General features: G+C 50.2%; 1 protein-coding gene across 2 annotated transcripts in view; it reads right to left on the minus strand.

Moving 5' to 3' along the window:
• DAAM1 (dishevelled associated activator of morphogenesis 1) overlaps window positions 1-12,765 on the minus strand; it is an 89,946-nt gene that overhangs the window by 24,044 nt on the left and 53,137 nt on the right. For both annotated transcript variants that reach the window (XM_014871412.2, XM_088166352.1), the window contains exons 5-13: window positions 5,955-6,026; window positions 4,651-4,745; window positions 2,584-2,917; window positions 2,060-2,170; window positions 1,846-1,949; window positions 1,349-1,415; window positions 894-1,011; window positions 649-787; window positions 261-319 (exon numbers count right to left, since the gene is read on the minus strand). In XM_014871412.2, coding sequence (XP_014726898.2) covers window positions 261-319; window positions 649-787; window positions 894-1,011; window positions 1,349-1,415; window positions 1,846-1,949; window positions 2,060-2,170; window positions 2,584-2,917; window positions 4,651-4,745; window positions 5,955-6,026 — 1,099 coding nt within the window. The remainder of the gene's footprint in view (window positions 1-260; window positions 320-648; window positions 788-893; window positions 1,012-1,348; window positions 1,416-1,845; window positions 1,950-2,059; window positions 2,171-2,583; window positions 2,918-4,650; window positions 4,746-5,954; window positions 6,027-12,765) is intronic.

Below are 12,765 nucleotides of genomic sequence, written 5' to 3' on the forward strand. Positions count from 1 at the left end.
CTAAACCCCACACTGCCCTGCAGAGAAGCTGCAGGTCACAACAGGGAGCCCGTGCTCTGCCTTATTACCCCATTTGGAGCCTCTCCATGAAAAAATATTATTTGCTTTGCCCATTTGCCATGTCAGCCCCATGGCATGATACTATCTGAGCCCTTCAATAAAGCCTGCAGATACATGTATAAATAAACATATAAATACATGTGTATGTTAACTGTTCAGCCAAGGTTAGAGTTGACACTACATATTTCTCCATCACTAACCTTTTCTCATTTTCTCTGCTTGCTCTTTCCACTGTTTCACTTCATTTTCATTGACTAACCTAAAAGGAAAAGAGATGTAGCAAGTGAGACAATAGGAGACCATCATTAGCAAGGAACACAACTGAGGAAGTTGGATTTAAGGCTCCCAAACTGGTACACCTAGTAGCTCTGCTGTGTCTCCCCTCGGCAGGGTTATGTAAAATTTATCAGGGACACGCAAAAACTCCTAAATCTCAAATATTGCTTGCAAGTGCTGTCTAACAAAAAGGATGGGGCTCATTGTTAAGGTGAGGTGAGCGAGTCCTGGGAGGGCAGCAGCTCCAGTGAGGAGCAGGAACATCACAATATGACAATGATGAGTAAATAACAGTGACACTTCAGCACTTACATTCGTACAACGTTTTTAATGTTGAAGTTTTCCAGGGGAGTGGCGTCGGGGTCCTGCCCTTTGTCACTCTGGATGACGATCTGCTGCACGATCCTGTCGAGCAGCAGCCAGTACTGGACAGTGTTGCCACTTCTTTTATCTGCAGGGAAGGAAGGGGAGAGACTGATGTGAGCAAAGGGGCAGGAGAGCTGGGCTGCCAAGCCTCCAGCAAGCCATGGGCTTTCCTGGCCTGTCCTGGGACTCACAAGGCATCTGGAGACAGTGGTGCAGGATGGACATAAAGTGCGGGTACGCCTCGCTGTGCGTCAGCCTCTTCCTCGTCAGCTCGAACATCTGGGTTGCACTTTTGGTGTCAATGTGGACCTGTGGGCAGGAGCCAGGCAAGGTCAGGCCACTGCACCCACAACAGCATCACCTGTTCCCTGAGCTCCAGACCCCATGAATCACCCTCACCCCAAAACTGACGGACAAACCAGCCCCACTGCCCTGCGAGCAGCAAACAGAGCTGTTGGGCAGCCAGAGGACAAAAGGGCTAAAACAGCCTCTAGGACAGATGTTGCAAAAGAGCAGGGCAACAGGAAAATTTCCAACCTCCATGTTTTATCCAGCACACCACTCTTCATCCCAGGGCACACAAGTTCTTTTAAAACTAACTGTGACATTGAGTGCCAGTGTCTGTATCAGCAGCATTCATACTCACCAGCTCAAATCTTTTGGCAAACTCCAGTTCATCTTCATTTCTAAGCATTTCAAAGAAATCTAAGTGCCTGAGGAAAGAAAAGGGGAAAAAAACCCCAGAACAACCTGTTAAAAGCAGATACAAATATGACAATTAATAAATTACAGGCAGCTGCTCTGTCAGCGGACCAGACACTGTGAGGGCTTAAAACACCAACTAGACCTTCAGCCTCGACTTCCTAGTCACTCCAGGATGTGCAAGGAGACTTTTGGGATGAGAAGAGGTGGATGAGGGCTGACAGCATCCCCTGAACCCGATATTCACATCACATCCTCCCCACTTCAACCCTACATCAGAATGCAGCAAAACCGTGTTGGAATTTTTTTCTCCCTCTCTGGAGACAGCAAGGAATTTCTCTAGGAGGTGTGACTCTAGAGCCATGTGATTTCCCCAAAGGCCAACACCTGAAGCAAGGGCACCAGACAAAGATCACAGAGGTGCTGGGGGTCACTACTCACCGGTCCAGGGTAGAATTTTCATGTTGTCTTAGCTTATCAATGACTGGCTGGATGCCGAGCATGAGGAATTCATATCTCAGATGGAGTCTGAAATCCAGGCTTTCCTGCAAGGGACAGTTGTGGGCTCAGCACAGCCAGGTGCACATCCTCAGAAAGTTCACAGAAATAAAAGCACCCCGAACAGACCCCAAGGCCTCCCTGTCCCAGAGCTCACCACGCCTGCCCCCTGACTCAGGACGGCGTTGATGAAGGACATGATGGCTGTCTTGAGGCTCACTTCATCTCGGTACCGGCCCGTGCTCTTGTCCAAGTCGTTGATCAGCGTCTGCCAAACACACAGTGTCAGCTCAATGACAACCCCAGTGCTGCCCCAACAGCCAGGGAACACAGGCAGGAACAACTCCTTGTGATGTTCCCATAGCTGGCCACCCCAGCAGCCACCTGGGCCAACACCAGCCCATCCAGGTATGCTGCAGCCTTGCAGAGCTGTGATCCCAGTAACCCTGCACAACCAAGCCTTTTTTTTTTCTTTCTTTTCTTTTCTTTTTTTTTTGATGGTTGTCACCTTAAATAACTGTTTCCTCCCTCTTCACTCAGCTGCAGATCCCATCAGACACGGCTGGATTTTTTTCAACTTGCAAACAGCCATAACAAAACATTTGCGAGCTCAATGAGATATTCAGGAGGAGAGAGGGACAGGAATGCTGAATTTCAAGGGCTGAGTGGAGACCCACCTACCTGAAAACGAGTCCTTTCACTGGCATATTTCTGGTAGTGCAGCATGGCCTCCAGTACCTTTTTGTGGCCCCCGGGAACCAGGCACACGGCGCCCATGATTTCCAGCACTGCCACCTTTGTCTTAATATTCTCTGTGCTCAGACTCTGAGCGATTACATTAATGCTCTCCAGGTGGGCCAGGACGTGGGCCCGGCCCAGGGAGTTGTTCATTAGTGCTTTTATACATCCAATGAGCGAGGTATGTATTCGAGACTCTGCTGTCTCATAGTCCATGCTTTTGAGAAAGTTGAGGATACATGATAAGCCATCCAGGTCGATGAACCGGGTCACAAACCTGCCACAAAAAGGGGTTTTCACTTTAAAACAAAATGCTAAAAGTTTGTCTTACCCTCAAATATCAAGAACATTTGTTGATGTAAACCCAGAATCTTCCTGTATACTTTTTCATGGATATCAGAAAGCCTGAAGGGCTCCTGAGGTCCAGACACAGGGATGAGGTTGTAAAAATCAATTTAATTGGTGCCTGGTGGCGTAGGCAGCCAGGCACCACCTGCACAAGGTTCTTCAGAGTGAGGATATTTCAAAGAGAACCAGCTGATCCAGCCATCAACACAACTGGAATGGAGGCTGGAAGTTTGCAGTCACTGCAAAAAATACCAACCTGAGTCTTGAGACCAGTTTTGAACTGGAAGAAGATCTCAAGCCCTGAAGTCACCTCCTCATCAGCTGCAGACACCTCAGTGCCAGCCCTTCTGCCCTCTGCTACCCCTCCTGCCTCACCATCCACACCCTTCTCCTCCTTCAGGCACAGCTCCCCAGTTTTAAGAAATTTCTGATTTTTACAGTGATTTACAACAGCACTGAGCAGAAAGCAGACAGCAAACACAGGGCAGTGCCCCAAGCAGACACAACACTGCACACTGCTGGGGCATTTTAGGGCCCCCATGCCCAGTGACATCCAGGCTGGTGTCCTCTGGCTTGGCAAAAGGCACAGGCTAGGAAAGCAAACGAGCCAAGAACATCCCAGCACTGGGATGATTTTAATTCGAAACAAGCCATGCTGATGGGCAGCAACAAAAGAGGTAATTGCAGGCTTGGGGAAAACTGCCTTCTCTGCTTCAAAGCTTGCTCTTCTTCCAGCCAAAGTCTAGAGGAAAGTTGGTGTTCACTTCCCTGGGTGCACAAGTAGATCCAACAGGTAAAATTTTCTACAGAGCCTGCTGCATCTCTAAAAAAACACTCAAACCCCACTTTTAAGGGTTTTGTAAAGTTTCATGGCTGGCCACCAGCCCTGCTCACTGCAGGGGCCAGCACATTTAAGGTCCAGGTGTCACAGAAATCAGGTGCTCACACTGGACCCTGGGAATTTCTCACCATCATCACAGGTGGAAAAGGGAAAGGTATTTGCAAGCAATAGTAAATTTGTTTCTTCCATAACCAATACAGGTCAGGCATTTCCTAGGGAATGTATTCCCATCAGAAAATTTCAGCCTTAAGTTTTGCAAAAGTGTGCATGCAGACTCCAGAGAAAATGAACTTAGGAAAAGCTACAGACATTCAGAAAGAGTCCCAGCCTTCACTTATCCTCCCCATCTGAAATTTTTTCCCATTTCATAAAAGCCTGAAGATTCATGTGACTTTTTTCCCTTATAAAGTGCAAGAGGAGTTGAAACAAAGGGCCTAGCTGACCAGTAGAAATTGTTGTTTTGTTTAAAAAAAAATAAAATCAATCTTTCAGGAATTTTTACTTTCAGTTCTGTACAAAGGAAAATTTGTGAAAATAAAAAAATGTTGCCTGATTTCCCTGAACAGAAAGGGAGGTCCTGGTGGCTCTTGGTCACTAAAAGGACCAAGAAAAAGGAAAAAAAAAGACAAAATGTGACACAAAAATAGCAGCTGGTGAAACAATAAAAGAAGCAATCAGTGCCTCAGAATCCTTGTCTCCCTCACCCTGTACAGCTCCCATTTATTTTCCTATTTAACCCCCTGCTCTGCCAGAGAACTCAAATCCAAAGCCACAACCACAGCAATAAAGGCAGGGAAGGGAAGGGAAGGGAAGGGAATTGCCTCATTGGTTTTGTCCGCAGTGCAGTCTTCAAACTTTCGATTGTTTTATTTCTCTCCTCCTCATCTTCTTTTTCCAAGGCGATCAGAGATTTTCTCTGTGAAAGCAGGAAGGCAGAAATCAGGAGGGGACTCTGTCTGTGTGCCTGTGGAGTGGCAGTGCCCACCACCCACTGTGCCAAGCCATGGGGATCCTAAACCCATCCTGGAAACCCAGAATCCTTATGGCACTCATAGAAATTGGGAAAAGGAGCAGTGAGGGAAACCACTCCATGGTCTGCAAGGAGACAGCCTGGAGTGGGGACAGAGGGATGAAGGCACTGTCTCCAAGCCCCCACACAATTCCTGCTCTGCTCTGCACTGGTGCAGCCTCACCTTGAGTCCTGGGGGCAGTTTTGGGCACCACAATATAAAAAAAGACATCCAAAAGAGACATCAGGCTATTGGAGATCATCCAGAGCAGGCCATGGGGATGGTGAACAGCCAGCCCTGTCATTGCTAAGTCTCCCAGTGCAACCCTGAGCTCGGGACACTGGCTGTGGGCACAGGATGCATCTCCCACACTGGATTTTGCTCTCCAGCTGGGGCTGGGGCTGGGATTTGACTTCTGCACCAGAGCTGCCTGCTCCCTGGGCATGCATGAGGCACAGCTACAGCTGAAGCAGCTCCCCTGCACCACCCAACAGTGCTGGGCCCCCAGAGGTGTCAGGGTGAGCCCTGCCAGCCCCAGCTCAGGTTAATCCAAAGCAGAGAGAAAGGGTCCCAGCAGATATGAGGAGCTGTGCTGACCCCTCCATTTAACCCAGCTCCTCTTCAGCAGCACGTCAGGGAGATCAAAGCCACCCTCCAGGCATCTGGCAGGCTTTGATCACAAGCTCTGCTCAGGCTCAGGGCTCTGCCTGGCTGGCAGCCCATGGCCAGCACTGGGTGTTCCTGCCTTTCCCAGAGGGAAGCAGCACACTCCCTCCTGGCTCACAGCCCCTGCTCGTCCCTCTGCCCCATCCCTGCAAGTGTCCAAGGCCAGGCTGGATGGGGCTTGGAGAGACCTGGTCTGGTGGAAGGGGGTTGGAACAGGATGTTCTTTAAGGTCCTTTCCCACCCAAACCCCATCCATGGTTCTGTGATGGCACAGAACGCCCCAGGTGCTGTAGGAACATCTCCACTTTGCAGCTGTACCTGTTGGTGTCTAACAATGACACTGCCTCTGTTACACCTGCCCCCTCTCAGGCACAATGCTGACACTGTCCCCACCCTGCTGCTGCCCCACACAGGCTCCAGAGGCACCAGAGCCCTGGGGGAATACTCACAGCAGCCATTGAATTCAGCTGATCGATGTAGAACTCCGGCCAGCTGGTGGCTCCTTTATTTTCTTCCTGGTCCTGGTAGGGGACAAAAAAAGTGAAACAAAGCCAGATTAGTAGAATTAGTATTAACATCTCCTGCCTTTCATGACCAAGCACTTCTGAAGCACCCCTGAGCTCTTGCATTATTTTATATTAATATAGATGTATATAACTTTCTATATTCTGAGCTTACCCCTGACTCCAGCTATGGGAACGTTACCTGGTTTATTGAACTGCCATACTTTAAATACAATTACACCACTTGCCTATGCCCAAACACTGCCCAACTGTACTGCATCAGTCTTGTGATTATTAGCTTCAGGGAAACCACACTGAAATTTTACATCCAAATCTCTCTTGTTTCAACTCTACAGTGCCCTTGAAGCTTTGGCTGCACAGCCCTGAATTTGCTCAGGGGGGAAAATGTTTATAAGCAATGAAGAGTGTTTAAATGTGACATGATCTAGGCTGCACTCCTGGAGCAGAACCATGACTTATCAAGGTCCTAAGAGAGACTCCAGGCACAACAGCTCCTCTGGGGACTTCATAAGTCACTGGGAGGGAACATGCATCTGGCAATGTCACCTCTTGAAGGATGGCACCCCTGGCCCATGATCTGTGACACTGAATGATGCAGAGCCTCCTCTGGCCATCCTGGTCCAGGATGCCCTGCATCTGTCAGAGTTCACGAGGGGTTTTCAGGTTCTACCTTGTTCTTGTAGGACATGATTGAAGGAGCTCTGAGCCCAGCTCAGGTAACTAATGCTGCACATTCCCAGGGGCTGCATGGAGTAAGCAGGCAGAATTTGAAGGAATACTTCATAATTAACCTTTGCCCCCACTTTATTTTCCTAAACACATATATATCAAAAGAAGAAGAGGATTTCACAGCAGAAATGCCACATGGGTTTAGGCCAGAGTCAATAAATACTGCTACACAAATCCCAATTTTTGATCAGTAAGCATCCTCTGATCACAGCCTGACTTTGCTGCATGGCTCTGTCTCTTCCCTAACTTTAAGAGATGTTTGTAAATCTCATCCTACACCACAAACACCTAGGATGGTGGGAGCTGGACCACCTCTCTGCCCCCACGTCTGTGCATGCAGACAACCACGGCTGCTTTCAGCAGGAGTCCCAAATATTTACTGTGGCTCAAGAGGTGTATGTGGAAAACATTTGTGCATCCAAATTTCCCAAGCTGCAGCGTGCCAAGATGAGGACATGCAGAGTCAAGGACAGGTAATTTGGATGACACTCAGTTTGCCCCTGGGCTGAACAGTCTGTCCCTCCAGACCTGACCCTTCTTGGCTCCAAGGTAGGGACAAAACAAGTCTGAGAGCACCAAGAGGCCTGGGAACCTCTGCCCTTTGCTTTGACACTTTTTGTGACCCCACAGTCCCTCAGAGGTGGCAAGCAGCTGGGCTGAAGCTCAGGCCACCTGTCTGTTTGGTGTCAATTCTGTCTGACACAGTCACTGGGGCTTTCAGCACTCGTGCCAACCCCTCCTCTGTGCCCTGCCAGGGGAAGGCTCTGCCCACGGCTTGTGCCCATTCTGATTTTCTCAGCTTTTCTACCCCACCTGAGAGTCCAGCATGCAAATGTACTCCAGGGGACAGCAGAGCTGGGACATTCATGGGTGCCTTGAACATGGTCCTGTCACCTCCTGGAGGTGTCAGAGAAGGTCTTTGCCATTGCCCCTCTTGTGAGGATCGTCTCTTTCCCCCAGCTGGGAAGGGTGGCAAGGTCCCCACCTGGCACAGCAGCAAGAGGTGCCCAGATGTGCCCAGCCAGGAGACCTGGTGAGTGAGATCCACGGTGAGGAATGGGGAGGGAGAGCAGCAGGGCTGGGTCATCCCACATCCCAGCACCTTCCCACGTGCTGTGAACACCTGTGAGGCAGGCAGGGATGTGGACCTGCTGCCCATTTAGGGTTGAAAAGAAGCAGCGGAGCAAATAAAGGTCTCCAGGGGGTGGAGGGGAGGCTGAACAACAAAATTGGCTAAACTGCTCATTTATAATTAACGTGCTGCATTATAAATATTTCCCTTTGCTCGGGTCCCTCGGGCTCTTGCATTTCCTCCCTGAAACCCCCAATTTAGAGAGTGCTCTCAATTAAGTGCAGCAGAACCTCATTAATTCCGATGAGCAGCTGGGCAGGCTCTTGGAAAGCAGCTTCCCAGGCAAAGGGGGACTGTACAATAAAGCAGGCAAAGATCAGGGCAGGGGCTTCCCTCCCCTCAGCTCGCTGCAGGATGTTGCTCAGTGGTAATTACTGGGGCTAATGGTCTACAGCACACTGATAAGTGTCCTTTGGTGTACTCCTGGTGGTAAAGAAATCTCCTGACAAAGCGACAGCCCGGAGGGAAGTGAGTCACAAGGCTCTGCTCAGCGCCAGGAGGAGGGAGGAACATCTCCAGCATCAGGGTTTGAAAGGCTGAGTGTGTAAAATGGTTTCCCAGCACGCAGGGTGGGTTTTGGGGATGTGGGTTTTGCAGCCTGCCTTTGGGGAGGGATGCCCAGACACAGAGCTGAGCATTCCCGGGATGTTCCATTGCATCACTGAACATCTCCCAGTTTCTGATTCTCTGGGCTGTCTTTGCTGGGTGTGCTCTCAAGCAGCAAAGAAGTGAGGGCTGATCTGAGCCCTGCAGGAACCCAGACTGAGCTGCTCTGTTAGAGACACACTGATGGCTTTAATTGCACCTCAGCATCCCTCACTGGCCTCCAGGCCCCGGTGTGCCACCACACGTGTGCTCAGCTGCAAAAATTAAGGCATGCCAAAGTTGTGCAGACAAGGGCAGACCCTGCTCCACCCCCTGGCTTTGTTCCACCGGCTCCCCTCACCTCCTTCTTTCCAGGGACCTGGCAAAAACACAAATCCCTGGTGCCACCATGTCACATCCTCTGCTGCCCCTGAGCTCTGTGCATGGGGCTGGGGGATGCTGCCACAAGACTGTTCTGTTCCAGGGTGGCAGTGGCAGGGGGTGCTGTGATGTGATCCTGATAAATGAGCTCCAATCCCTCCTCAGCACTGCAGGGAAAGCAGTGCCCAGTCGTGATGCCTCATTAGCAGGACCTTTCCCAAGTGAAGGTCACCAACCTGCCAGCTCCAGCCATCCCTTTGCCCTTCCCAGGCAGATTTCACACTCTCCAGCCCTGTCATGTCTTGGTTATGAGTCTGGCACTTCCCCAGGCCTTCGTGCCTCCCCCTTGGAGCACCAGCAGCTCCCACAGCCAGACTTCCTTCTCTTCCCAATGACCACTGCACAGAGGAGGTGGAGGCTTAGCCAGTGGTGGCTCAAAGCAGTTCCAAGGCTGGTCTCAGCCTATTTGCACCTGGAAGGTGCAGCCCCACGAGCTCCTGCTGCTCTGACCTGCAGGAATGCAGCTGCTGGGAGCAGTGCAACCTCACAGCACGTCCCTATGGTGGTGGGGAGAAAAACACCTGTGATGATCCTCAGTGCTTTGTCACACCTGCTTTGCCTCCTAAAGAAGCTTCTGGCAACATCTTTTAGATGCTCAGTCTGCAGGTGATGTCACACCTGATGCAGCAGCCTGCTTCCCTACACTCACAGCCCACGGTGGTGCTTTGGGATAACAGGATCCGGAGCTGCTTTGGGATAACTGATGGTGGCTGGCTGAGTTCCCCACCCACCTGATGTCCAACACACCGAGCTCCATCCTACAAGGTTGGAAGGAAAGGGCTGGCTCACAGCAGCCAGCTCCATGCAAGCCCCAGAGAACCCTTCAGTGACAACAACTGTGGCTTTTCTCCAAGGCAGCAAGTGACAGGACAAAAGGAACTAACCTCAGGCTGTGCTACAGGAGGCTTAGATTGGACAGCAGGAAAAACTTCTTCACTGAAAATGTGGTCAGACACTGGAACAGGCTGCCCAGGGAGTGGTGGAATCACCATCCCTGAAGGATTCAAATCACACGTGGATGTGGCACTTGGGGCCATGGTTTAAGGGTGGCAGCAGTGGCTTAATGGCTGCATTCAATGATCTCTGAGGTCTTTCTAACATTAACAATTCTATGATTTTGGTAGTTCACCTCCCTCTTGGCACCACCTGCAAGGCTGGTCTGCCCCAGGAGAACTCCCCAGGAAAGTCACAGGAGGGGATTAAAAAAAAAACCCTCTTTGATTGGCACCAGCTGCAAAAACAGAAACACCTCCTTCATTTTTACACATTGTCCTGACATAACTTAACTTGCACAGTGCTCCCCACCCCTCCTTGCTGCTCCACAACAGCCGAGCAAGGGAAAGCTGGCAGCAGCTGGCAGCTCACTGCGTTTTGGCAGCCCCTCCCTCCCTGACTGCTCTGGATGATCCACCTGGATGTTGTTTGCAAGGTCAGAGAGGAAGCAGGCTGTGGCACGGATGGGTTTTAAAGCCAAGGGGTCTGCAGCCTGTATGAGATGTTTAAACCCAGCCTAGCTCCACCAACATGGCCCAGCCTTGGCCAGGTGTGTGCTGGTGGAGGTTTGGACTCACCACAGCCCCCCCCAGGGCTCCCTCATCCCTCCAGGTATCTCTGGAACAGCACCTAAATGATTCAATAAAGCTGCTTCCCCATGGAGCCAAGCTGCAAAGGGCTGGAATTCCATCAGACCCTCCCCAAGCTGGGCTCTCAGGGTCTGAACCAGCCCAGCCCAGCCTGCTCTGGTTTTCCATATGCTAACACTTCCTATACCCTCCCCTCCACAAACACACACGTGCCCTCGTACGTTTTTCCCAGGGTTTAAAAATTATGCTCCCCATAAGCAAATACAGCATGACCAGATGCCTTTCGTAGTCAGCTGGTTCATTGTTTGAAAAGCTTCACTTTAAAATCCAAAAAGATTGCTAACAGATGCATTTCTTGGCTGGAGAGCGAGAAAAACCTTGCTTAAACAAAAGAGTGTTGTGATTGGAACTAAAGGGGGAATTACCTTGAGAGATAAAAACTATAAACATTTCCCAGTGAAAAACACCCCCAGCCATGCAAACAGCCAGTTTCTCTGGGTCAGCCTGAGCAAATGACACCTGAGATGGTATTTCAACCTGCTGCTGCAATAACAGCAGGTATATCTGGATGCTCAGAGGCCATAAAATCCTTCTCATCCATCCCAGGTGACCCTGGAGCATGGCAAAATGCCGAGCTACTTTATCCTCCCCTCCCCTGCATGCCATCTTTGTCAGCTTTTGCTCTTAGTTCTGCTACTGCAGCAAAAATATGGGGATTTGATATGATTTAAATGAAGGAAATGGAACACAAGCCCCACGAAGGAGCTGCAGGAGTGAGCAGGACAAGTGGAAGAACAAGCTGGAAAGTGAAGCTCTCTGGAGGGAGTGGGTGGAAGGCACAGTTGGAGGGGGAAGAGGCTGTCTGCCTGGGAAATAGAGGATTATTGGAAGGACATCATTCATTTCCCTATTTATCACATATTTCCCCTGAAAAATCACCACTGCTGCCTCTTCCTAATACGAAAGGATCCTGGTTTTTATCTGACCGCTGAGGAAATTTTAGATACAAGCTTTGCTTCACACAGCTCAGAGTGATGCACCCAGGGTTAGTGATGCCACAGGGTTTTCAGTACAAGCTTACAGAGCTCAGCATCACTTGGCATCCCTGCAAGTCGTTTTTCCTCTACTCCAGCTTTAAAAATGTTCAGCTGGACCCAAAGGGAGAGAGGCAGAACCAGACCCTGCATTCATATGAGCTGTTTTTCACTACCCTTCCCTCCCACCTGGTTATGTATTCTGAGCTTCTGCCTCAACACCCTGTACCCACCCATATTTTGAGGCTCATAAAAGCCACCCTTTGAGCTGCTTTAACAGCTTGACATGACCTACATGGGCTGTCAGGAGCCAAATCTCCTGTGGTTAAACAGGTCCTGTAGACTAAGCACGAAGGGTTAATCATTAACTCCCTCTGGAAGAAGGCCATCCTGAGTCACCCTCTTCCACTGAGGCAAACCCACAGCCAAAGAAACAGCAAATCTGGAAACCCTCCTGCTTCCTCCCTGCACTTCCGAGTAATATCCTCTCCTGGAGAGCAGGGCCAGCAGGGAGCGAAATATTTTGGGATGAGGTATGAAACGAGTCATGGTCCAGAAATACCACTTCTAAAAGCAGATTTATCCCACTGCTGATGCATTTGCATTTCCCTGCTTTATCCCAGCCATAGAGGGGGCTGATGGCTTCAAAGATGGGCTCTCCAATAATCTTTAAATCTCTCTCCTGACTCCAGCACTGCTGGGTTTAGTGAAGATTTCAGTTCCTCCTCGGGTTGCTGCTGACAGAACTCACCAGCCCCCATCCCGAGGTGCTTTTTGTCTCTCTGTCCCCTGAGTGACACAGGGTGATGCAGGAGGGGTGAGCAGTTCATGCACTGCAATCCCCAAGGATGGGATCAAACCCACAGTCTCCATGGATGGAGAATCAGGGAGGACAAAGCATCCTCCCTGCCAAGCCAGTCCTGTGGGCTGGGATGAAACCAGCTGCTAGCAGGGCAGAGAAACCAGGATACAGGGCAGCAGGCCAGGGGGAAATATTCCAAGGAAAAAACATGCCTGGGGAATAGCTGGATTTCCCAATTTCCTCTCAACATGAGCTGCCAAGGGCAGGTGCAGTCAGGTCTCTTTCCAGGACAAGCCAGTAAAAAGTCTCATTTTTGGTTCCCTTTTACAAAATCTTGCCTGTCACAGGAACATATGAAACAGCAACATCTGGGATGTGCTCTGGAGAGCTGAGTGTGGTGGATGACACCAAGAGCAAAGCAGAAGCACCA

Source organism: Sturnus vulgaris, chromosome 6 (assembly GCF_052056855.1).
Source record: "Sturnus vulgaris isolate bStuVul1 chromosome 6, bStuVul1.hap1, whole genome shotgun sequence".
In the NCBI taxonomy this organism is placed as follows: Eukaryota; Metazoa; Chordata; class Aves; order Passeriformes; family Sturnidae; genus Sturnus; species Sturnus vulgaris.